Source organism: Mobula birostris, chromosome 24, assembly GCF_030028105.1.
Source record: "Mobula birostris isolate sMobBir1 chromosome 24, sMobBir1.hap1, whole genome shotgun sequence".
Taxonomy (NCBI): Eukaryota; Metazoa; Chordata; class Chondrichthyes; order Myliobatiformes; family Myliobatidae; genus Mobula; species Mobula birostris.
The window spans coordinates 36,779,841-36,807,093 of NC_092393.1; the positions used below are offsets into that span (position 1 = coordinate 36,779,841).

Sequence of the window (27,253 nt, forward strand, 5' to 3'; positions counted from 1 at the left end):
CACTGTAGAACGTATCCTGAAAAGTTGCCTCTCAGCCCAGTGTAGCAACTGCACTGCCTCGACCACTGGAACTATCAAGAAGTAAACGCACACACGAGGATATCTGCAGATGCTGGAAATTCAAGCAACACACACAAAATGCTGGTAGAATGCAGCAGGCCAGACAGCATCCACAGGAAGAAGCACAGTCAACGTTTCGGGCCGAGGTCCTGACGAAGGGTCTCGGCCCAAAATGTTGACTGTGCTTCTTCCTATGGATGCTGTCTGGTCTGCTGCGTTCTACCAGCATTTTGTGTGTGTTGCTTGAGTGGTAAACGCAGCCCAGTCCATCACAATCTGGTCACTTCCTTCCATCCAGTCCTTCTTTGCGATGTGCTGGTTTAGGAAGGGATCAGTACTGTCAAGGAGCCATATCCTTTCATTTTCTATCTTCTACGTTCTAGGAGATTGAAAGCCTGGACGTCCAGACAAGAACAGCTTTTTCCCCACTGCCATCAGACTTCTGACCCCCATCTTCACATGTGCTGCCAACTTCTCAGATTCTTAATTCCTTCTCTTCCAGTTATTCCATTATTGTCACTCCAGCATTTCTTTTTGCACTACAATATTACCATCTTGCTGTTTTGCGCTTGTCATTGCATTTATTGTTAATATTTATTACTACCATGGTCACTGTTTACTCTGAGAGTTTCATGTGAATAAAGAATTTCATCGCACCCTGGTGTATACGATAATAAACCAATCTAATCTAATTTGTGCAAGTGTCCAACAAAGATATAAAAATATCAGAGTGCAAGAAAAGAGTACAGATTTATTATCACATCAAAGGATCTGGTTCGTTAGATTGATCCCTTGTTAAGTTATCCGAATTCAAACATGAGATAATGTCTTTGAAGTCACTCCACATTATATGCAGCAATACAATAAGGGGATCTTGGATAATTACATTGGTAAGTCAACGTACTAATTTATGCTTAGCCTGCAGGTTGCAGAGATCTCAGCTTGCTCTGAAATTTGGTATTTTGCACATTCAACAAAACTTTCTTAAATTTAGAAATATTCCCCAAGGAAGAAATACTGCATGGAATATTTATAAAAGAAATATTTAACAACTGCTATTATTTCTGTGACTTGCTACTTGGGTATCCTTCCCTCATTCTGAGTCGCGGTGTCAAAAGTTTTCTTCTTATCGTCAATATTTAAACTTAATCTAGATGGTACTGTCTCTATTGAAACATTTAATGGCAATTTATATAACCCTTTTAACATCACAGGTTGAGATCTGATACATGAAAACTGAAAAGAATGCTGCTCGTTTGCACTTATTGGATATTCATTTAGCAATAATCATTCTTGAGCCATTCTAGTCAGAGTAATGATGGGAGGAGAAAAATTATAATGAGCAGAATTATTTTCACATGAGGCAATAAAATATTCAGGTAAGTAGAAGAATAAATCTGATGCCCCATATAGTCCTAAATAAAACAAGGGTGTAATCCCGATCATCAAACAGATAGTTATGATTGAGGAGTACTTACAACCGAGTATCAATGGATCCCTAGTGTGTTAGATCCCCATTAGGTTAAATAGTGTTTGCAGATGGCCTTTAACGTTAATTTGAAAGTAATCTTAAGAAAATAAATTCTTAAATAAATGAAAGAGGCATCTAATGCCTATGGTGCATGTGACGTGCATTGTTAGAACATTAAAACTATGCCTTACGCAGATAAAACTAACCTATTTTAGTTTGGCGCAGAAGTACAGCATCTGTTCTCAAACCAAACACATGTCTCTGCTGCATCTAAAGTTGTAGGATGAGAAAAACTATCCTTAACATCAAGTAGCGGTCTGTCAATTATAGGTCAGAAGGGGGTCAAGAAAAACACCTTTCAGTAACTTAACCCATATCAGAGTTTAACAAGCATTGGCATGATTTTCAGAGACTAACTATCATGTCTCTGCTGTGAGACATGCTGTGGAGAACTCTACTATAGAGACACTGAGAACAGTTCATAATCAGTTATCTCCAGATGTTTTATACATGACCTTTCACTATTATGAGGTCATGAACAAAGCTGGACACTGAAGATTACAAATGAACATATAAATTAGAAACATAGGCCACCTGGCCCCTCAACCCTGCTCTGTCACTTAGTCAATTCCTCCAATTGCAAGCATATTCTTGTCTACCCCAGTATCCTTTCACCCTTTGCTTATTAAGTATTTATCCATATCAAAAAATACTCAAAGATTTCCATTGAACTTTAAGGAACTTTCAAACTCTCGGGATTCTCAGGAAAAGAATAATTTACCTTAATTGGGTGAACCATTTATCTTAAGAAAGGGCGATCCCAAGTGTTGGGTTCTACCCAAGAGGAAGCATTTACCCTCTCAAGACCCCTCATGTTTCAAACAAGTTCCTCTCACTCTTCTAAACTCCAGCACCTACGAGCTAACCCTACCCAATCTTCTCTCAGAATTACATGCCTTTTCCAGGTAGATCTTCAAGACTAATACAGAGTTTCCACCGTCCTCATCCACCCCTCCCCTCCCGCCGTAGATGCTGTTCAACCCAGTAAGTTCCTCCTGCAGAACGTTCTCCAGATTCCAGTCTGCAGTCCTTTATGTCTCCCTTATTGTTAACTTTACTAAACAATTGCAGTACCTACATACAGCCCTTTGGTGATTTATACACTGGGTCACCAGATCCCTCTGCACCTCACAACATCAATGATTCTACCACGTAAAGCTCCATCCGCAGTTCCTTTAAAAATTAAATATCCTGCGGCAACTTGCAGCAGGCTCAGGACAAAGTATGGACAGACAAGTTGCTGATAACACGATGCACTAGAGTCAGATAATGATCTTCTCTGCATCAGTCTCATAATAGCACCAACAACATCTCCCACCATCAACATATTGGAGAAAGCTGGTGTTATCACTGAGACAGTAGTAGAAACAGCCAAATGAACACAAAAACTTGGATTGTAAGCATTTAAAGGAGACATCCTTCCTAATCATCTCAAACTGACAGGACTCAAGCTAGGAATGTATCAATTAGACTATTCTTAATTAATCAGGATGAGTGAAGCACAACACATTGACGATGGTCACTACCAAGAGCAATCTACTTAGAAGTCTCTTCACCCATTACCCACTTTCACATTCAGGTGCGGCAGAGGTAACAATTCATAATACATGAGCAGCACTTCATAGATGATAGAGCTCAAAAAGCAGAAGACCAAGCAAGAGATTTTATCACCATGGCTCAGATGAACACATTCAGGAAAAATAGTGAGAGCAGGTGAATTGGAACTGAGATTAATAATCTCACTGTGACGATACTGAAAACTGTACACACAGTGTGAGAGAGTGAAATCTATACCATTAAGTGGTTCATTCAAATCCTACCTCTCCATTCCTGTAAATATTCTTCCCGAAGCCTTGACAAAATGATGTGACAAGGGGTAGTGTGCAGATGCTGTGAGTGGGCAAGTACTTAACTAACAAACTCCAGAACCTAGAGAGGCAACAGATACCAAATTAAAAAACATGATCAATTCAGTTGATCTTTGACAACTTACATATTAATATCATAAATGCCCAAGGTGTTTCCCAGACCGTAAAAATCCAATGCCTATCAATTAAGTTTTTAAGATGTTTCATAAATCAGAGAGTGTGGTTGATATTTGATAGGAAAACCACCAATCCTATCGATTTCTCCCTCTTCCTAAACCCAGTAAGTGGATTACTTCCAGCATGTCTACTCTTTCAAGAGGACATATAGTTATGCTCTGCAGATACCACAAAACAACAATCACTGCCTTATCCACTATTGAATCCGAGCTACCTATCATAAAGTTGCAAGTGATGTTGGGAAGTAAATACCATTTGTGTAGATGTGCAGGTTTTAAAAGAACTTATCATCTATAAATATAGTAATATTAGTCATAGATTCTGTAATTCAAAACTTACTTCAGTTGGTTTTGATGGAAGCACTCCTTATCCAGAGTCTCGTAAACCCATCCAGGAGCAAATATAGCCCCTGAGAAATTGTACTTCCGAATCAGCTCAAAGGACTGGAATAGAATACAAATTATCTTAAAAATACTTTGTTAAAAATATCAGATAAGAAACACTGAGAATTAGAAGCTTTCAATGGAAGTTCTGAATATTCTTTTCAAAGTCAAATAAATTATCCTTAGCACTAGATATCCTCAAAGCAAAATTAAGCCAGGGTTTGTACAACTTGAAACAAAAGCAATACATACAATGAATACTTGAATAAAAATGCCAGGACATCCAATTGAATAACAATATATTTTAAATGTTACATAATCATAATCATGTTTCAATCTTAGTGGCACCCTTCATCAGTCACTTTCAGTTTCTGTTCGGTCTTACTCAAACAGCACTGAACTAGAACGCCTAGAGGTTTCTTAGGGACTATCACTTACCCAAACATCTATCCCTGCCTAACATCTACTTATCTCAAAGCCATGCAACATTGTACCCATCCATTACAATGATCTACAATACCTGTAGACCACACTCCCCAATCTTCTGGCTCCAATCCCTCCCAATCTCCAATTTCTCCTTCCAACCACAAAGACCAAAGGCCAGTCTCTCTCCAGACTGAACCTCTTATCAAATGACCACACCAGTCCCTACACCTGCCCAAAGTGGCACAGGTCCAGCTCCTCAAAGGCAAAGAGAGAGAGCAGGACCAGTCTGCACACATCTTCCTAGAGAAGTGTACAATACCCAGAGTGATGAGAGCTATTGTGCCAGTTACAACTGGTACTTGATCAGGCAGCCCACCTTTGCAAATTCATCACAAATATAGACCCAAAGTTTAGTCAATATTAATTATGGTATACTCCCTAAAAGAATCTTTGCCCAACGGGTAACTCTGAAATATCTCTGAACATTAGCAAGTGATATGCAAGATAACGGTTTGAAACTATACATGATTATACAGCCACTATCAGACTGCAGTGGCTCACACACAGGATGTTAATCAGTTCCCTTTTTGTTTCAAGCTAAGAGATGAAATTAGGTGAAACAAGTACCAGCAACATCCGTGCTTTGGCATTCATTTTCATACAACTTGAATACACGAAGAGGCAGGCAGAGCCTCTATTCATTGCTGCATCGTGACAACAGCTGAATACTTATGCAACTTTTAAGTCGACACAAATCATCTCAACTACTAATTTGCTTCAACAAGACATTATCAAAAAGACATTTATCAACCATAGTAGTTAATTGCATCTTTTCACATTCATAATGAAAATGTTTTATTGTCTCCTGGTTTGATACTTGGCTCAATTATACTCAGTATATACCCTGCAACACCCCCATCTCCACAATAAGCTCTGAAAGTCTAATTACAACCATAAGCCTTTACATTTTCCTCATTGAAGACAAGTTAAAGGTCCTCTTTGAACAAGCTTTTGATTATCCCATTGTCTTCTAGTACCCAATTTACTGTAATGGATCTTGGGATGTTTTGCTGAGTAAAAAGTATTATAAACGGTAGTTAGACGTGAAAGTGACTGGCAAAATGTTTTCTCCTTATGACTGATCTTGCTCCCCAAATCTGATCTTTATGGTCAAATAAATCTAATGTAAAATAAGTTTTATGTAAAGTCATGAAACCAAATCAAAGGTTATATTCAATGCAGAAAAGAATTAAATCCTTCCAAACTTTCCATCATGCAATATTTATACAAAGTGATGGAAAGAGTCAACATGTCAGGCAGCAGCAAGAAAACCTGAGTTAATGTTTCTGGTCCTGGTGAAGGATCTCTGACCTGAAATGTTAACTATGACGCTCTTGCCACAAATGCAGCCTGATCTGAGTGCTTCCTGCGATTTGTTTTTATTTCAGATTTCCAACATCTGCGATACTTTTGATTTATAAGGTAATACTTTGGCAGTGCATAAAATTACCTCCAACTAATTCTTTCTCAATGTAGCTTAGGACATATAAACCCATTTACAAGAACAACTTATTCCGGAAAAGTTCACCTGACAGAATTCAGCCCCACAAACCCCCAGTTGATTTTGTTTATACTTTGGCATCACATACACAATACTTTACATATTGTACATCACAGAATCATTTTCGTTTCATAATCCTGCTTAAATCTTCTTCTGCCAGTCTCTTAAATTTCAATAATCTCCCTCAAAAAAAAACTTTGCTTCAACCTCTGAACATGAAAAATGTCAGCAGTGCTCAGCGACAGCTTGTTACATTCATTAAAGGCACATACCCAGGATCATCTGTGGATTTTGGATTGAAAAAGGCACAGATTTCTGTCTGTCTCATTACAGTGGCACAACAGCAGAGGGCAGCAAAAAACTAACATCAATATTCTCAAAACAAAAGGGACCTCCAGCATTTTATTTATTTGGGCACAAAAGGTAAGTAAGGACCTATGATTGGAAAACTTATCAATTCCATTATGACCCCAAATTAAGTTTGTATATTCTATACAATTGTTAAAATCAGAGGCCACATCACCACCTTCTTGATTAAAGTCCCTTTTAGATAGTCTAACAGAACTTCAATAAAACACAGTCCAAAGATCAATGCCAAGACTTTTGCAATAACTTGTCAATTACTTAACAACAATAAAATTAAATTATTGTTAATGCAATACAATAATCCCACAGAAGGAAGTGGATTCAGCCCAGCACATCATGAGCAAAGCCCTCTCAAACATTGAGCACATCTGCACAAAATGCTTTTGTAGGAAATCAGTGTCCATTATCAGAGACCCCACTATCCTGGCTGTGCTCTCTTCTTGCTTCTGCAATCAGGTAGAAAGTGCAAGTGCCTCAGGACTCACACCACTAGGTTCAGGAACAGTTACTACCCTCAACAATCAGGCTCTTGAATAAAAGGAGATAACTACATTAATTTCCCCATCATTGAAATGTTCCTACAACCAATTATCTCACTCTAAAGACTCTTTATCTCATTATCTAATGTTCTTGTTACTTATTGTTATTTATTTATACTTGCATTTGTATAGTTTGTTGCCTTCTGCACTCTAGCCAATTTTTCATTGATCCTATTATGGTTAATATTCTATAAATTTGCTGAGTATGCTGACAGGAAAACCAATCCCAGGGTTGTATATGGTGACATATGTGTACTTTGATGATAACATTTACTTTGAAATTTTAATATAAATTACAGATAGCCACAAAAAAACAAAAAGACCAAGGTTCATATCATTAAGTCATACAGAATGTCAAGTTGAAATAAGCATCTTTGAATATAAAAATTCTATAAGACCACTGGCACATTTTTTTCTGATGTGTGTAGCAAATCATACAAGTCAGATATTTGTATGTCTAGTTTGCAAATTCATTCAAATATAAGGACATTTTTTCAAATACCGTTAAAAATAGGGACATGGCTGGGTGAAAGTTAAATAAGACGTTGGAATAGAACTCTAAAATAAGCATTACCCGATTGGTTTTAAACCCTCCTCCTATAACATCTCCTCGGCCAAACACGTCAACTCCAACATAGACGTCAGCTTGACGACCCTCCACCAGTGCCGTCATTCGCTCAAGATGCTGCTCCGTCCAATTATAGTTCAGGAAAATACCATCACAGGAATCAAAGAAAACTCTAAACAAGAAATAAAATGTCTGGAGCACCAAAAGTACAATCGTGCAAAGTCCAATCAGTTTTTGAAACACAATCCCCTTTGAAACAACCCGCACCGTACTACTCTACAAGATTAATGTGATAAAACCATTCTTTTTTTTCAAACTACCATTCTTCTAGTCTTTTTTTTAATTTTCTGCTCAACCTTAACAGTAATCTGGTTTTGCTATTAAGAACTGAGCCTCATCTATCTAAATTGTTAATACTCATATTGTTTCTTCAATGCAGCTGAAGGAATATAGTGTAGATTTCAGAGCAGTGACTGTGTAATTCTGCTCAATCTCTTAGAGATTCTGAAGATCACAGCTATTAACACAGGGGTGTAGTGACAGACTCTCTGCCTCAATTATTGTATTTATGCCCTAGGTACTATAAATTATTTCCGCAAGCAATCACCTCTTACAAAGGTCCAGAAGCTGAACAAAAATATTGCTCTTTGTCGGAGCCATGTATCTGTTCTCCATCTGCTTTGCATTCTGTGTCGCATGTTTCTTATAGTAACTAGCCACATGAGTGGGGGATTGGTAAAAATGAAGGGAATAGGTTATGTATTCTTGCTTATTTTGTGGAATTACTAGTTTGGGATCAGCAGAGGTCGTATCTTTTGCTGACCGCTGAGATAACACTTAATAATGCTTAACTGTGCGTTTGCTAATTGTTAATAAAGGGCTCGACTTTTGGAGCAATTATTTGAGCTGTGGAAGCGCCACACAGGGATAAAAGTTCGGACAGTCGCAGGCAAGCAGCAATTGTTCTATTTTGATTTTCAATTTGTTTTGCCGCTACACTCCTAAACCGCTGCTGTCAAAAGGCTTATTTTGTTAAACGCTCAGGACAGAAAACAGCCATTTGCTGTATGAGTTGAGTGCACTGCATAGTACAATACAGAGTAGGCAAAAGAAACCAAACAGGCCTGGAGCCATTCCCAAGGTCTGCAGTAGAAAGATTAGGGGTTTGAACCAATTTTGGGTCTGCATGGCTGTTAAGTTGAGTGCATGCATGGGGAATTTATAATCAGTGCTTTGGGAAGGCTTGTTGGATGAGATCAAGCTGCTAGAGAAAAGGTATAGGTAGTAAAAGCTGTTACTGTTGAGTTGCTTAAGATCATAAGACATAGGAGCAGAATTAAGCCGGTTAGTCCCTCGGATCTGCTCCGCCATTCCATCATGGTTAATATATTATTCCTCTTGCCCCCATTCCCCTGCCTTCTCCCCTTAACCTTTGATGCCCCGATTAATCAAGGACCTGTCAATCTCTGCTTTAAATATATCCATTGAATTGGCCTCTACAGCCGTCTGTGGCAATGAATTCCACAGATTCACCACCCTGTGGCTAAAGAAATTCCTCCTCATCTCTGTTCTAAATGAACGTCCATTTATTCTGAGACTGTGCCCTCTGGTCTTTAGACTCTCCCACGATAGGAAACATCCTCTCCATATCCACTATCTAGTTCAAATGGGAAAGCCAGATAAATAATATATTTAGAGAACCTACCTTATTCTGTCTAGAGAGGTCCCCTTCATGGCATACTGATTTAGACTCCATAGATGTTTTCAAAATCTATTTCTGTGCAAGTAGCTTATTAAATTCACTGGACAAATAAAAATCCCAGAAGGTACATCTAGATATAAGCTGCAAATCAATGGATGCCATTGTGAGGTATTCCATGCTTCACTCTTTCAATGCTGGGGGATTTCCCAGAACACACAACTCAGACTTTGCAGAGGTTTTGCTTGGTTTACCCCACCAAAACTGAATCAGCATACAAAATCTTGGATAACACAACCAAAAATTTTATTTTATCAACCCCTAATTCACTGTACTTGCTGGAATTTAGAAGAATGAGGGGGGAAATGTCATTGAAACCTACTGAATATTGAAAGGCCTAGACACAGTGGATGTGGAGAGAATGTTTCCTGTAGTGGGGGAAGTCTAGGACCAGAGGGTACAACCTCAGAATAGAGGGGCGTCCCTTGAGAATGGAGACAAGGAGGAATTTCTTTAGCTGGGGGCCGTGAATCTGTGGAATTCGTTGCCACTGACAACTGTGGAGGCCAAGTCATTGAGTGTATTTAAGGTGGAGGTTGATGGATTCTTGAAAGTCAGGACATGAAAGGTTATGGGGAGAAGGGAGGAGAATGGGGTTGAGAGGGAAATGGGTCGGTCGTGATCAAATGGCGGAGCAGACTCGATGGGCTGAATGGCCTAACTCTGCTCCGATGCCTCATGATCTGATAATTTGTACAATGCCCTGTGCAGATCATGATGCATTTTGATCCAGGCCAAAATCAAAATTGATTTCTGCAAGTAGGGATAGGTCAGACAGAATTTAGAACTATTGGAACACTTGTACAAGATAATGATCAAATGCTATTCCAGCAGCAAGTTAACTATTATACAGACGATTCCCACTTACTTGTTTTGCTCATTCAGCTCGTTCTGCCACTGAAGAACACCAGTCTCCAGCACACTATCGTACCAGATAACCAGGCTCCAAGGAACAGCTTGCTGCATCCTGGTGCGTAAATGACGAAGAAACTTGGGCGTATTCTTTACTGCAGTGGGCTGAAATATGTAGGAAAAGAAATCATATTAGACATGCATGGTAATCTCTTAGTTGACTTCATTGGTTTCTTAAGGATACTAAATATTTTGGAATTGAAAGTGTGCAACTTTGTACCATAAATTCACTAGGACCTCCCTTGCTGCACAATTATATCTGCCTGAACCAAGAATGGATTTCAAGACTTCCTATTACATTTTTGAACTTCAAGTATACTTCTGGGTATTTAAAAGTAGTGAAAGCTTTGAGAAGGGAAAATAATGTAATTGATGCATCACAAGGGCCATCAGATTCGTTTCTTGTTATTCAAGTTTATGCACCCACTGTGTACTGCAGACTTGTCTCATTCCAAACAGGCAATGAGATAAGCAAGGCGGGGGAGCTCTCAGCATGGAACATTGTTTCTCCATTAACAGCTCTGCTGTAGAACATTGACTGCCGTATCGCATAGCACAGCATTATTTTTAAATTAACCTTTTGGATTCTCTCGTCAAAATGACCAAAGAGCTGATTATCGACCACAGGAGGAAGAAACCAGAGATACATGAGCCAGCCCTCATTAGAAGACTAGAGGTGCAGAGGGCCAGTATCTTTAAATACCTCGGTGTTTTCATATTAGAGGATCTGTCCTGGGACCAGCATGTGTCCTTAGAAAGAAATCACGCCAATGCCTCTACTTAATTAGAAGTTTGGGCTGATTATATATGTCATCTAAAACTTTGACAAACTTCCTTATATATGCACTGTGGAGAGTAACCTGACTGGTTGCATTATGGCCTGGTACGAAAACATCAAAGCCTAAGATTGGAAAAGCCTTCAAAAAGTGGTGGATACTCCACAGGCAAGGCCCTCACCACCAAGCACATCTACGAGTTGTGCTGCCATAAGAAAGCAGCATGCACCATCAAGAGTGACCACCGTCCAGACCACGCTCTCTTCTCGCTGCTGCCATTGGGAAGGAGGTACAGGAGCCTCAGGTGCCACACCACCAGGTTCAGGAAAAGTTATTACCGTACAATCATCAGGCTCGGCTCCTGAACCAGCATTGATAACTTCACTCACCTCAAGTCTGAACTGATTCCACAACCGATGGACTCACTTTCAAGGACTCTACAACTCATGCTCTCAGTACTATTTTTTTTATATATATATTTGCAGTCTTTTTTCTTTTGTACATTGGTTATTTGTCAGTCTTTGTGTGTAGATTTTCATTGATTTTACTGTATTTCTTTGTTTTACTGTGAATGCCTGCAAGAAAATGAGTCCCAAGGTAGCATATGGCAATATATACATACTCTGATAATAAAATTACTTTGAACTTTGTAATGACCAGGTAGCTTTTTAAAATAAAAGTACAGATCATTGTCAGCATGATGTGCCAAGTCGTATGACATGGGTGATCATGCTCTATGACCATAATTGTTCTTGGCAATTTTTTTCTACAGAATAGTTTGACATTGCCTTCTTCTGGGCAGTGTCTTTAGAAGACAGGTGACCCCAGCCATTATCAATACTCTTCAGAAGTTGTCTGCCTAACGTCAGTGGCCGCATAACCAGGACTTGTGATACGTGACAGCTGCTCGTACGACCGTCCACCACCTGCTCCTATGGCTTCACGTGACCCTGATCAGTGGGGGAGGGACGCTAAGCAGGTACTGCACCTTGCCCAAGGATGACCTACACGCAGGCGGAGGGAATGAGCACCATGCACCTCCTTTGGCAACTCCACCCCGCCACCCTCGCCATTCAAGTGGGACTCCTACAAGGACGCCAAGACTTTCAAAATAAATGACACCTCTGGTAAATAACACAAGCTGAGCTAACAGTGGCACGGTTATTAAAACAAAATTCCAGTTATTAAAATGTAATTGGGTCTGCTGTATCCCTATGTGTAAAATTTCTACTCAGACCTGTTATGACTGTCAGTGCGATTGGAGACTATTTGATATCCATTTAATCAGTATTTTTATTTTATTGGACTGCATTATAATAATACCAGTCACTGCTCAGTAAGGGAAAGAATGGCAATCATGAACTCTGGGACACGCAATTCATTCTAACAGAGATTGCTAATGCTGTAGAACGCAATTTGGGTCATGATTGCCTGCAGACTATTAATTTGGGGAGATCAAAGATCGAGATGCAAAGATTCCAAATAAGGAAGCAACTAGAGCCACACAAGCCACTGCAGATGCTGGGATCTGGAACAATAAACAATCTGCTGGGGGAGAAAACCCATCGGGTCAGGAATCTGAAGCAACAAACAAATCTGCTGGAGGAACTCAGTGGGTCAACTAGGAAACAATTAGTTATTTTTCTCTTTCAGTGACACACACAAGGAACTAACAGACAACATAAAACAGGATGAGTTTTCAAAGCACAAGTAAAAATATTCATAAACATCAAACAGATATGCAGTGCTAGAATCCAATCCTGAAATGCCAGCATTGAAAACAGCTCAAGAAACAGAAGGAATAGATCAAAAGGTCACTCCATCATTCAAAAGGTCAGGAATGAACTTAACTAAATCCATTTGCCTGCTATATTCAGGTTCAGTGCACTAAATGTCTTTTCTAAAAATTCTAATTCTTATTCACCAAGGATTTTGATAGGTAAAAAGTCGATTAAAATTGTACAGCAAGTTCAAGTTTGAGACCACTAGACTGTACACAACTTCACAGCAAACTTGGGCACAATTCAAAAGGCATAGTAATTAATCGCCCATCCATTGTTTCATGTCTAAATAAACACAGTAAAGTATTTGGGTTATTTTGTACTTTCTTTCACTATCAAAGCTTTCAATCTTTTAGATTGCAGAGTAACTAATTTAATGCAAGAAATGCAGCAGCTAGCTCACACAACCAGCATTGAGATACATGACCAAATAATCTATTTTAAATTACTTAGACACGTATCTTACTAACTGGGAGATAAATTATAGCAGCACAGTCGGACAGCAATTTTTCTTCAAAACTCTGCCTCTCCAGGAGTTCCATATCTCAGCCGAAAGATCAGCCTACCAATAGCTCAACATTGCATGCCAGCAAGGATCATGTGTTCTTGCTACTGAAGTGGGAATTTAATCCCTAACTTTTAGACTCAGTGCTGACAGTGAAAACTACTGAGCCAAACCTTATAACAAGTCACAGTGCTTAGTAGAAACAAAGGAATACATTTATATTGTACCTTTCATGTCTTCTACAGAGTGTTACAGAGCAACTTACAAACATGGAGGTATTGTTGAGATGCAGCTAATATTCTCAGTGTCACAAACATGGCAACCAATTTGCACAAAACATCCTTCCGTGTAGTGACGATGTAGTCTGTAATGCTGGTTGAGAGATAAAGACTTGCAATGGCATGGGGCATGAATATTCTATACTTCTTTCAATTAGGGTTAGATTTTTTTTTAACGTACAATGAAAAATGTAACATCTTAACCAAAAGACGACACATCCAAGAGTGCTGCACTCCTTCAGATCTCCACTAGAGTGACAGTCTGAGTTTTTAAGTTCTAGTCTCCAGAGTGGAACTTAAACAAATAGCCTGCTGACTTAAAACACAAGTTCTACCAATTGAGCTACAGCTGACATGTACAATAAGCACCATGCTGCAAGGCATGCCAATGGTCCTTCACCAAAATAAAAGAGAAAACAGCTTCTGTTCTTTTGACACAACAGAGACTGCAGATGCTTTTGATTTGTGCCTCCTTCACCAATTCCTGGACTGCAGCCTTCACGACTAACATTCGCACTTCGCTCTATCCCCAAGCTGCATCACGCACAGCACCGGCGCCCCCTCGGGCTGCGAGCTCGGCCCACTGTTCACGCTGCTGATGCATGACTGCACTGCTAGATCCAGCTCAAACCGAATCACCAAATTCGCCGATGACACAGCAGTGGCTGGCTCCATCGACAACGACCAGGAGACGGCACACAGAGAGGAGGAAGAGCGGCAGGTTGAATGGTGCGAGCACAACAATTTGAGTCTCAACAAGGTCTAGATCAAAGAGGGGATATTGGAAGGCGTAAACTAACCACTCCTCACTACACATAAACAACTCCTCCGTGGAGAGCGTTCGGAGCACAAAGTTCCTGGGAGTGCTCATAACGGACAATCTCCTTGGTCCCTCAACACCACCTCTTTAGACAAGAAAGCACAGCAGTGTCTCCTCTTCCTGAGGAGACAGAGGTGAGTGAGGCTCCGCCACCCCTCCCCACATTCTCACTAATTTTTACAGCAGAACCATTGAGCGTGCCTCGACCAGGGCACTGTCTGGTATGGGAATTGCAAGGCACTTGACTACAAGTGTCAATAATCGCTTCCATCCGTCCAATAATCTACCATCAGGCAGGAGGTACCCCAGCATGAGGACAAGGACTGTTAAGGGGGGAAACAGCTTCTCTCCCCAGGCCATAAGACTACTGAACTCTCTGCCAGCACCCAGGTCTCACCATGTACGAAGCGCCAGAAGTGTTATACTGGTTACCTTTTAAACTTTATTATTTGTTAAAGTATTTGTGGTAATATTACCTTAAGTGTTGTGTGTGAGTTATATGTACTGTTTTGTGCACCTTGGTCCAGAGGAGCGTTACTTCATTTGGCGGCACACATGCATACCGTTGAATTGCAGCGAGCTTGAACTTGATCCAGTCACATTGTAATACAATTAGCTTAAAGGAGGGCAGGACATACCTGATTACCATCTTGGTTTACAGGCAAGGCAGAAGATACTGGCAGAATTAGTTTGAATAATAATTACAGCTGTAAAAGAAATGATATCCTATAAGGATTATAGGCGGAAGGAGAGAGAGCAGCGCGTCACGTGTGCGCAGCCCTCTGGTGAAAAATGATATCGTATCCGTTAAGTAGGAGCCGTGGACAATTCTGATTTGATGGAGACAGACGTGAAAGCACAGAGGAACACCTGGAGAAATTTCTGAAACGCCAGTTCGCTGCTGTTGTTACTGAGCGGTCGGGAATCTTCCGGAGGAAAGGCCTCAAAATCCCCGGCTTTGCCTGCTGTTGGTGACCGAGATTGAGGTTGAATCGTTCGGACAGAGATGGTGCTCAGTACTCGGTGTCGGAGAGCTGATCGGAGGCTCGAAGTTTTCGGATGACTCAGAGACAGATTGTGGTCGGGCATGGCAGAGAGAGCTTTCTTCCTTCTCCCGTCTGCGTGAGATGTGGGACATTTGAGAGACTTAGAACTTTTTACTGTGCTCATGGACTTCTTCATCAAGTTATGGTATTGTTGCACTGTTGTAACTATATGTTATCATTATGCAGTTTTGTTAGTTTTTTTAGTCTTGGTCTGTCCTGTATTTTGTGATATCACACCGGAGGAGATATTGTATCATTTCTTAATGCATGCATTACTAAATGACAGTAAAAGAGGACTGCGTGTCTTCATAATCTAAAAAAAAAGTGATATTTGGCTTGTCGTAAAGAACAGAACAAAAGGAGTAATCACACATTATTAGGAGCATACTACAGATCTGCAAACACTCTGAGCAAGAGACCAAGATTCTGCTGATAAGGCCTCCACTGATGCTGCCAATATTAATGAGTATTTCCTGTTTTGATTCAGGTACAAGCATCTACAGTTCTTTGCTTTTTAATTGCAAATTAGTGGAAGTAGAAACTTTCATTTAGAAAGGCACAGATTTATCATGGACAGTCATCATTAATTTATAGAGGGGTGGACTCGTCGGCCTTACTAGAATGAACTTTTTGGGGTAACGAGGAGGATCAATGACGTCATTGTGGTTGCTGCAGTCCACATGAATTTTGGTAAGGCATTTGACATCAAACTCCAAGGAAAGACTGGACAGAATGGGATTTATTTTTACAGGAAGAGAGAAAGCCAAAGGGAGCTGTAATTGGTGAATAAAATTATGCAGGGCCAGGACAGAGAAAATAGAGAAGGACCAAGTTCCCTTGGCTGATGGTCACAAGCCACGATGCAAAGATGTAAAATCGTTAAGGATGAGAGGATAGAATAGTTCATCTTTTCCCAGCCAGAGCATTGTGTTGATCTGGGACACACTACCCAATAGAGCAGCAGACCCAAAGACCCTCATCATATTAAACAAGTAGCTTTTTGTGCATTCCTGCAAGGCTTTCAATCTAGTGATGAAAAGTGAGATAACAGTGAGTAGCTCCTTTGCAAATGGCACAGGCACAACGGGCCAAATGGTCTCCTATAACGTGTCAAAGGTTACGGGGAGAAGGCAGGAGAATGGGGTTGCGAAGGGTAATAAATCAGCCATGACAGAATGACAGGGCAGTCTCGATGGCCCGAGTGGCTTAATTCTGCTCCTATGTCATATGGCCTTATGACACATTTTCTATGATTCCATAACATCCCTCCATCCAGCCCACGAAATAAAGCACAATACTTAAACCAAGAGCAAACGAAACAACAGAATCCAACAGCTGCAACAACAGCCGGGTCTAGCATTTCAACCAGCAGTTTGATTTCTTTTAAAATATACCTCCCGTCACTATTTCAAATCACACAGTATTTTGAGAACTAATCTACAGACTATAAATAAAAGTACCAATTCCTCCCGATCTAATGGCATCATAAACATCCCCTTCCATAAAACTGACTGCCTTTTAAAAATCTGCTCTGCAGTGCAAAGCTTTCAATTGACAACCATGAGCAACAACGAGACTAAAATCCAGAGAGCGACTCAAAATATCCTGGAAGAAATTCAGCTGACTACTGCAGGCAGGAACAAGACAGGAACAAAGCATCGTACCCTTCTGCACAAAATAGACTCTTGAGTGAACACCAGCTCAAGTTGAAATACAAACATCCTATTTGTTGACAGAATCCAGATATTTATAGTTAAATCGTTAACTAGAATATTTATGCATCGTTTTTTTTTAAACCCTATCATTTGGCATCTGCACATAATTCCTTGGCTATAAAGCTTTGAGGCAGCTTGCTCTCAATCTGCCTGGAAATCTGTGCTACTACCGGAAGGCGCAGCATAGCAGCCAAAAAATAAGCTCCATCTCCCTCACTGCAGGAAACCTTTACTCTGCTTCAAGGGCCAGACTTCCTAAGCTTCAACTCCTCACAAATCAAACAGCCTCTCTCTTATTCAGTTCCCAAAGCCATACATTGTTAGTTCCTTATTTACCTTCTATCATCTTGTCTCTTACTACCTCCCTAATGCTTTGTAATTCCCTTCAACTCCATGTACATTAAGCCAAAGCCTACATTCCTGGCCTCATAAGCACCTTCCTCCCTCCATTGTCCCAGTGTCAGCCATCTTGATTTCACACTCCGAATTCCCCTCGAATAACCTCTTATTTCTTTTCTTTCTTTAGAACTTCTCAAAATTGTGTTGTCACTGACCAAGCTATTGCTCACCCTGACTAAAAATTAGCTTTTGTCTTCTTGTATCTCTATGTACGAACCTGGGAGGGATTTCTACTTCTGATAGTCTGCACAGCTGCATATTAAGATGGCAGCTACCGTAAGCTAACAAAGTTAAAACGTGCACCCATTATCACCACCCTCTACCTACATCATCTTCCACACAACCCCGCACAAACCTTCCACATCATTTATCTGATGCCTGGCACTAAATGAACAGAAAATGCCATCAACTAAATACTAGTTAAGAGCAAAGTCGTCATCTTTGGTCAACAGCCACTGACTGCATCCCTTTCCTTGGTGCCTAGCTTAAAGTGGCACCAGCCCATTTGCAACCTTGGTACAGAATAAATCACTTTACTCACACTCAAGTGATTTTCAATGTTAATCAGCCATCCGTCAAACTGAAAGTACTGTGCAATCATCACAAGCTTCTCCACCAATGCACAGAAAGACTCCTCATTTTCCAAGAATGCCTCACAGATTGCAGCCCCATCTTTCCACTCTGTGATGAAAGTTCCTGTAACCGAAACACAAGGATCAAAACACTTTGCCTTTCAAAATAGTAACAATTTTCCCTCTTTAGTCACAGGGCAAAGACATTTAAAGTTGTACTAATCCACATACCTAGCTAAAATGTAGATGCCCTATTATTTCTGCAATAGTACAATAATGCTTTTTTTTTCTCAAGTTAGAAATCAAAATGGCTATGTAACGTTTTTGGGGATGCAGTTTCAATAGGTAAATTACCACAATCTTTCTATCGAGCTTCTATTTCCCTAATTCTTAAAAAAGATAAGGATCCTACTGAAATGTGCATCTTATAGGCCTATATCTTTGCTGAATGTGCATTCTAAGATTTTTTCCAAAATAATGGCAACGAGATTGGAGAATGTATTACCCCAAATTATTTCTGCTGATCAAACTGGATTTATTAAAAATCGTTACTCTTTTTTTTAATATTAGGAGATTAATGAATATCGTTTATACGCCTTCACCCAAAATTCCAGAATGTGTCGTTTCATTGGATGCTGAAAAAGCTTTTGATAGAGTTGAATGGGTATATTTATTTAATACCCTTGAGAAATTCAATTTTAGTCCGATATTCATTTCCTGGATTAAAGTGATATATTTTACCCCTTCGGCCTCGGTATTTACTAACAACCAAAGATCCCCTTTCTTTCATTTATTTCGTGGTACTAGGCAGGGTTGCCCTCTTAGTCCATTATTATTTGATATTGCTTTGGAACCGCTAGCTATTGCCATTCGTGACTCCCCTAATATATTTGGTATTACTCGTGAAAATGAGACTCATAAATTATCACTATATGTAGATGATCTACTATTATATATTTCTAACCCAGGAAAATCTATTCCGGCAGTATTAACTTTGCTTGCTCAGTTTAGTAGCTTTTCTGGTTATAAACTGAACCTAAGTAAGAGTGAACTCTTTCCATTAAATATGCAGGTTCCTATTTATAGAAATTCTCCATTTAGATTGATTACTGATTATTTTACTTATTTGGGAGTTAAAATTACTAAGATACATAGGGATCTATTCAATTTCAACCTTTTACCATTAATGGTCCCCTTTGTCTCTATCATTGATTGGCCGTATTAATGCTTTTAAAATGATTATTTTACCCAAATTTTTATATTTATTTCAAGTGATACCGATTTTTATTCCTAAATCTTTTTTTGATATTATTGACTCTAAAATTTCTTCTTATATATGGCAAAATAGAAATCCCAGATTAAGTAAAAAATACTTACAGAAATCTAAGAAAGAAGGTGGTTTGGCATTGCCTGTCCTAAGATTTTATTACTGGGCAATTAATATCCGATACTTAATATTTTGGACACAAGATTGGAATATAACTCCAAACCCACATTGGGTAAACCTTGAAGGCCATTCTGTACAAGGGTTTTCTTTAGCCTCCATTTTAGGAACTTCATTGCCTTTTGCACTATCTAAATTGAATAAACAAATTTTCAACCCTATAGTTAAACATACATTGCGAATATGGTTTCAATTTCGTAAATTTTTTGGCCTGAATGAATTTATGTTATCAAGTCCTATTATATCTAATTTTTTTTTCCAACCTTCGGTAATGGACCAAGCCTTTTTGATATGGAAAACGAAAGGCATAATATGTTTTCGCGATTTATTTTTGGATAACTGCTTTATGTCTTTTGAGCAGTTATCTGAGAAATTTGATTTGCCTAGATTCCACTTTTTTAGATACTTACAAATAAGAAATTTTTAAAATATTACGTTGCCTACCTTTCCGACTTGCAATCCTTCTGGCACTCTTGATAAAATTTTAGGCTTTAATCCTTTGCAGAAGGGATTAATAGCAATAATTTATGATATAATTATGAAATTACAGCCAGATATATCTGATAAAATTAAAAATGAATGGGAAAGGGAACTTCAGCTTTCTCTACCTACAGAGAAATGGGAAAAATTTTTCAATTAGTTAGTACTTCTTGTATATGTGCTAAGCATACTTTAATACAATTTAAAGTAGTACACAGAGCTCATATGTCCAAAGATAAACTAGTTCATTTTTATTCCCATATAAACCCTACTTGTGATAGATGTCACTCTGAAGTGGCTTCTTTAACTCATATGTTTTGGTACTGTCCACTTTTGGAAAAATATTGGAAAGACATTTTTGATATTATTTCAACAGTTCTATGCTTTGATTTAAAACCCCATCCTATTACGGTAATCTTTGGATTGCCAATGGTAGAACATAGATCTTTGTCTTCTTCAGCCTGTCGAATGATAGCTTTTGTTACTTTAATGGCGAGAAGATCTATTTTGTTGAACTGGAAGGAAACTAATCCTCCAACTACATTCCAATGGTTTTCTCAAACCATATTAAGTTTAAATTTGGAAAAAATTAGAAGTGATATTTTTGACCCTTCGGTTAAATTTGAAGAAACTTGGAAACCCTTTTATGCAACATTTTCATATGATGTAATCTGACCTTTCCGAATCTTTTTTCTAAACTTGAATTATATGAGGAGAGGAGCGGAGTTAATGACATTGTTGAACATGTTCGATATAAGCTGTTGGTCTAGCCCTGTTTTGTTTTTTTTTCTTGGGGGTTTTTTTTCTTCTTTTTCTTTTGGGGTTTTTTTTTGTTTATATATATATTTTCTTTCTATTTCTTTTTTAATGTTTAATCTCATTATGAGTTTGGAAGTCTTTTATATCTGTGTTACTTAAAATTCATTTTATATATGTTGATGAACATTTTTCCAATCTCTGTGTACCAACTTTGTTATTGAGTTTGTAATTTTGAAAATTAATAAAAAGATTTAAAAAAAAAGAAAGAAATCAAAATGAGTACCGTACAAAAGATCTAAAGAAGATAACTAGAACCACTCAGCGATATTTACAGTCAGTTGGGAAAGAAATTAAAACTTCCAACCCAATGTTTGCATTGAAAATGGTTCAGAGATTGCACTCCAGTCCATGAAGACAGCAATTAAAATAAGCTAAAAGTCAAAGGGAAAAAAAATTCCCTCTGAACCATTCCAGCCATAATTCAGTAGTAGTTGGACCAATTTTAGATCAACTAGTAACACTCTAGCTTCTAAACTCAAAAATCTAAGCTAATGTTACACTCAGCTCTCAGGGACTGCTTCCCAATTTAGAGGAATTGCCTTATTGTTCTTCCTTTGACAGAAACAACACCACAAAAATATTTTGAAGAATCAGGAAGTTTCTCCTGGTATCCTGTGGTTATTATTTATCCACCAATCAACTAAAATAAGAAATGGCTTTCTATGGGAGCCCATTGTTCTCAACTTTACATTTTGAATGGATTATACTTGTACTAAATACAGCTCAATAAGACGTCATTTAATTGCAAGTCCTTTGTGTCCAAGTTGTCCAAGTTGCATGCCATCTTGGACAATTTCTCCCATCCATTACATAATATTCTGGTTGGGCACAGGAGTACATTCAGCCAGAGACTCATTCCACCGAGATGCAACACAGAGCGTCATAGGAAGTCATTCCTGCCTGTGGCCATCAAACTTTACAACTCCTCCCTTGGAGGGTCAGACACCCTGAGCCAATAGGCTGGTCCTAGACTTATTTCCTGGCATAATTTACATATTACTATTTAACTATTTATCATTTTATTACTATTTAATTATTTATGGTGCAACTGTAACGAAAACCAATTCCCCCAGGATCAGTAAGGTATGACTATGACTATGACTACTATGACTATTGTCTTCACATTGAGAAACGTGTTCTTTTATGGCTAAGTGATGCACCGCCGCATTTTAGTTGCGAAATCCATCAATATTTACCTAGAACAGCAACACCGTGTTTATGTGCAGCATTGGTCCAGCAGACCGGTGGGATGGTCACCATTTGGTGACTGAAGTATACGAAGATGTCTATATACATCCAATGGTAAAAGATGAAAGGATTCTCATCAGGCGTGCCTTGTATATACCTGAAAACAAAGCAATGCATTAGCACCAAAACTATCAGGAGTTTAAAGAGAAAATTTGAGATGGATATGATGCTGCATCTAAACATATAACTGCATTGTTTGATAACATGGAGCTGCAATATATGGCAAATAACACTATTGCTCCCTTCGATTAAAATGGAAGTAGAATTGTTTTTCTTTTCAAAGTAAGTGGCAGCAGCACAATGGGAGGGCACATGTGATCAGCAAATCTGCAGAAGACACCAAGATTGGGGGTGTGGTGGACAATGAGGGAGGCTGTCAAAGCTTGCAGTGTGATCTCAATCAGCTGAGGAAATGGGCTGAAAAATAGCAGGTGGATTTTAATTCATGTAAGTGTGAGATGTTGCACTTTGGAAGGACGAAACAAGGTAAAACATACAGTGTCTTATGGTAAGGCTTCGAACAAGGTAACTTGGGAATATAGATTCCTAATACCTTGAAAGTGGTATGACAGGCAGAGAGGTTCATAGAGAGCTTTTGGCACATTTGGGCTTCTTAAGTCAAGGCACTGAGTACAGGAGTTAGGATGTTATGTATAAGTTGTATAAGACATTGGTGAAGCCAAATTTGGAGTATTGTGTGCAATTCTGGTCACCTACCTAGAGAAAAGATACAAGATTAAAAGAGTAAATTTACAAGGTCTTGCTGGGACTTAAGCACCTGAGTTATCGGGAAAGGATGAACAGGTTAGGACTTTATCCCCTGGAGTGCAGGAGAATGGAGGAAGATCTTACAGAGGTATACAAGATTATGAGGGGCATAGACAGGGTGAATGCATGCAGGCTTTTGTCTCCAGAACTAGAGGTCACAGGTTCAGGATGAAGGGTAAAACTTTTAAAAGGGAATCTGAGGGGAACTTCTTCAGAGGGTGGTATGAGTATGGAAGGAGTTACTATCATAAGTGGTAGATGCAAGTTCACTTGTTACATTTAGAAGTTTAGATAGGAAAATGGATTGAGGGGTGGGGGGGCATAGAGAGCTATGATCCAGGTGCAGATTGAAGGGATCAGACTGAAGACCAGGCAAGCACAAACCAGATGGGCCAAAGGTACTCTATGACTCTAAGACAACATAGGTATTTTTCTCCATCTATTACCAAACCTCGATACTAAAGACCGTCTGCTTACTAGTTCTTCCTTCAGTTAGTCCTGACGAGGGGTCTCGGCCCGAAACGTCGACTGTACCTCTTCCTAGAGATGCTGCCTGGCCTGCTGCGTTCACCAGCTACTTTTATGTGTGTTGCTTGAAATTCCACCATCTGCAGATTTCCTCGTGTTTACTGTAATTATTGCCTATCAAGGAAGATTCTAGTTATAATTTATTAGTATTTCTTGCCTGAAGAATCCAAATGAATACTACTTTATAAAAATACCTCTTAAAAAGGTATTCCAAAAATAAAGTATGCTCTGGATGAAGTGCACCTTTGAAATTCTGGGCCATTGGGTAAAGAATTGTTTGGATTTTTTTTTAAAAAACTGTTTGGTGAGTGAAGCTCTGAAATGGCAAGGGAGGATATTTTAGGATATCTGGTGTTTGCGGAGGTCACTGTGTGCTGCAAATCAAGGTAAGAAAATAGGTAAAGAAATGCTGTGTACGTAGCAAGGGTATATTAAAAAGGTCCCTTACAAAATCAACAGGTAAATCAGCAAAGAGAAGTCTGAACCTTCTGTAAAGGAGAGTATTTTACTCAATTCTTGAAAGTATAGACAAAAATTTATATTCCTCCAGTGAAAAAGAAACTCTCAAGCAGTTAGTTTTGCCTTTTTTCCTACATTGAAGGACCTACAGATCCAATATTTCTCCTCAAAAGGAAAAACACTGATAAACTATTTCCACTTGCTCCAGCCCTTTAAAATCTCTACCCTGATAGAAATCACCTCCTCTACTATCCCAAGCTAAAAACACATGCACTCTTGCCTTCAACAATGTTCATTATTAATATCACTTAAGTGAGCTCTTAATTCTCCTCTCTGCCATTGAGCAAAAAGTCTGTACTAACTGCCTACTTTACTCCACTAATTGAAAGGTAAAGTTATTTCATTGCAACTTGTTGCACGATATGCACGTCATTGGACTAGCAATCCCGAGGGCTGGACCAACACGGCAGCAGTTCAAATCTGACCACCACAATTAGAAACTTTAAATTTAGGTAAGTACATTTAAAAATAAAGAAAACCTATATTAATAACCAGGATTAGGAATTCACCAGACTGCCATAAACATCCATCAGGTTTACAATTTCCTTCAGGATTGAAACTATACCATTACCCAGCTTGGCTTCGGTAGGACTCCTGCTGTCTCCTGAAGTGGCTCAGTAGCTATTCAGCACAAAGGAAATTAAAAATTGGCAATAACTCCTGGCCTTGCCAGAGGTACCAACATTCCACTGGATAAATTACTAAGGGGAACATATCAAAAATAATATTTACACACAGACATATCTAAGTTACAGTGAGCAACAGGGGACTGAGGATTGCAATTGAACAGAGGGATCTGGGAATATAGATCTATAATATCTTTAAAGTGGCATCATAGGTTGATAGGGTCCTAAAGAGAGCTGTTGGCACATTGGCCTTCATAAGTTGGGGCATTAAGTACAGGAGTTGGGATGTTATGCTGAAGTTGTATAAGACGTTGGTGACGCAAATTTGGAGAATCTATCCAGTCAGGACTTCCAGTTAGATAGCAGCATGGTCTGACTCAGCGGCTTCTACAGGATCAACAAAAGGTGTGATTAACTTTTTTAAACATTTTTTTCCCCCAAATCACAAGACCCTGCTGGATGTTGGTGGTGTGGAATATTGCAAGTCCAATTCCTTGGTTTATTGGTGAACGTGGATCACCCGCTTGCAGCCATCCCGAAGGAGACATCGGAGCCCAGCGCTCCACTGGAGGGCCACAGACAGAGTGGCGTGGCATCCATGCCGGAGTCAGTGATACCTCCCAGAGTTCACTTAGCAGAAGCTCAGCTACATTGTGTTTGACTACAGACTACTGCAGCATTCATGGACTCAAGGACTTCCACTATATTTCTGTATTTTACTGCCATCTTACATCTGCTATGTATGACTTGTACTGTATGTGATTGTTGGTACTGTGCCTTGCACCTTGGCCCTGGAGTAATGCTGATTCGTTTGACTGCAATCATGGGAATTCATGCAGGGTTGAATGACTATTAAACTTGAACTTGAGTATTGTGTGCCGTTTCTGATCACCTACATAAAAGGTATTAATAAGGTAGAAAGAGTACTGAGAAAATTTACAAGTATGGTGCCGGGACTTGAGGACACAAGTTCTGAAGAAAGGTTGAATGAGGTAGGACTTTTTCCTCCTGCAGTGTAGGAGAATGATTTGATAGAGGTAAATTATGAGGGGTATAGATGGGGTAAATACAAACAGGCTTTTTTTTTTAACTGAGGTTGTGTAAGGCTAGAATGAGAGGTTAAGGGTGAAAGGTGAAATATGTAAGGGGAACCTGAGGAGGAACGTCTTCATTCTGTGGACAGAGTGTGGAACCAGCCACCAGCGGAAGTGGTAGATGCGGGTTCAATAGCAGCAGTTAAGAAAAATTTGGATAAGTACCTGGATCGGAGGGGTATGGTCCAGATGTGGTCGATGGAACTAGTTTGGTACTGATTAGGTGGGCCGAAGGGTCTGCGTCTGTGCTGTAGTGCTTTATGACGCTACATATTAGTCATGCAGATTAATATAAAATCATCGACATTATCAACACCACCATAACAATCCATTTTTGTGTTAAGGGACAGATTACTTGGGTTCACTATAAAACAGTGCGAAGTGAATTACACACAGTGTTTTGCCTCACTCTCAGGCCAATGACCGGACATGGTATGTTTACAGACGCACCTGTCACTCAGATATCCACCAGCCATATCATGACAGACCAGCGTCCTTGGCCGATTACACTGCAGAGGAGGCTGTCGCGGAGCTAAGGGGATAACGGCTCTGTTGAATTGATCCTCTTGAATAGAGGGCTGCCACAATTTCAGTTGCTCGAGTGATGGAATGTAAAAGCTGACTGGTACAGTGGTGTCAGGGTCGTAGCAAAAGCCTACACGTAACAAAGAATTCAAAACAATTAGGAGCCTTATCTCTAATTTATACATGGCAGTACACCTTAAACACTAGAATGATTTATTAAAATTCATAGCAATACATCAAGACCAGGATGAGGTGACCTGCAAGCACAATGCCCTTGAACCAGGCTTTAGGCATTGCCCATACAATATTAAAGTTTCTTTTCTCTATTGGATACAATCTTACTTCATGAAAAGAGCTGAATATATTCAGCCTAGAAAACAAATGCATTTTCTCAACCTTCCAGCCCTTGAAGTTAAACAAATTCAAAGACAACAACATTTCAAATGCAAGTAGCTCAGAAATTCACGATACATGGATTTCCATCACAGGTCAGATTTCTTCAAAATGTTCCTGTTTCTGCTCCTCGGATTGGAGAAACTTGTCCCAAATGCCACCAGGACACAGCAGCTGGTGTAAGGGTGACATTCCAGTCCTGATGAAGGGTATGAGCCCAAAACATCAACTCTTTATTCCTCTCCATAGATGCTGCCTGACTTCCAACATTTCCTACAATGGTGTTCCTCCTCCATTTTGTATGTGTTACTCTGGATTTCCAGCAAATACAGTATCTCTTCTGAAAAAGGATCTAGTGCTTTCTCGGCGTATATGATGAATACACTCTTCTCGGGCTTCATGCCAGCTACAGGTATCAATTAAGATCGATGTTTCAATGACAAAACTCTGCCATCTTCAGCAGAGAAGATGCCTGGGCATGTTTAGTCCGGTGGTATTTATACCCCCTTAGTCCATCCCTCCTGATTGGTTAGTCCTCATCTCTTCTGCTTACCGTCAGCCAAGCAAATCACATTCACAGCACAGAACGGGCACAGCTCGTACTGACGTCACACAGCGCCAGAGGCCAAAGTTCAATCCTGAGCTCGGCCACTGTTCTTGTGGAGTTTGCTTGCTCTTCCTGTGATCACGTGGGTTTGATGTGGCGAAATGTAGATTGTTCACTTCCCTCCATAGATGGTGCCTGACCCTCTGAGCTCCCCCACCAT

At 39.5% G+C, this 27,253-nt stretch overlaps 1 protein-coding gene across 1 annotated transcript in view; it reads right to left on the reverse strand.

Annotated features, from left to right (window-relative positions):
• Positions 1–27,253, reverse strand: part of engase (endo-beta-N-acetylglucosaminidase) — a 72,981-nt gene that overhangs the window by 38,309 nt on the left and 7,419 nt on the right. Inside the window, exons 3-9 of the mRNA XM_072242126.1 lie at positions 26,019–26,223; positions 21,982–22,130; positions 18,012–18,166; positions 10,107–10,255; positions 7,486–7,651; positions 3,976–4,079; positions 3,412–3,520 (exon numbers count right to left, since the gene is read on the reverse strand). Of these exons, the coding sequence (XP_072098227.1) occupies positions 3,412–3,520; positions 3,976–4,079; positions 7,486–7,651; positions 10,107–10,255; positions 18,012–18,166; positions 21,982–22,130; positions 26,019–26,223 (1,037 nt within the window). The remainder of the gene's footprint in view (positions 1–3,411; positions 3,521–3,975; positions 4,080–7,485; positions 7,652–10,106; positions 10,256–18,011; positions 18,167–21,981; positions 22,131–26,018; positions 26,224–27,253) is intronic.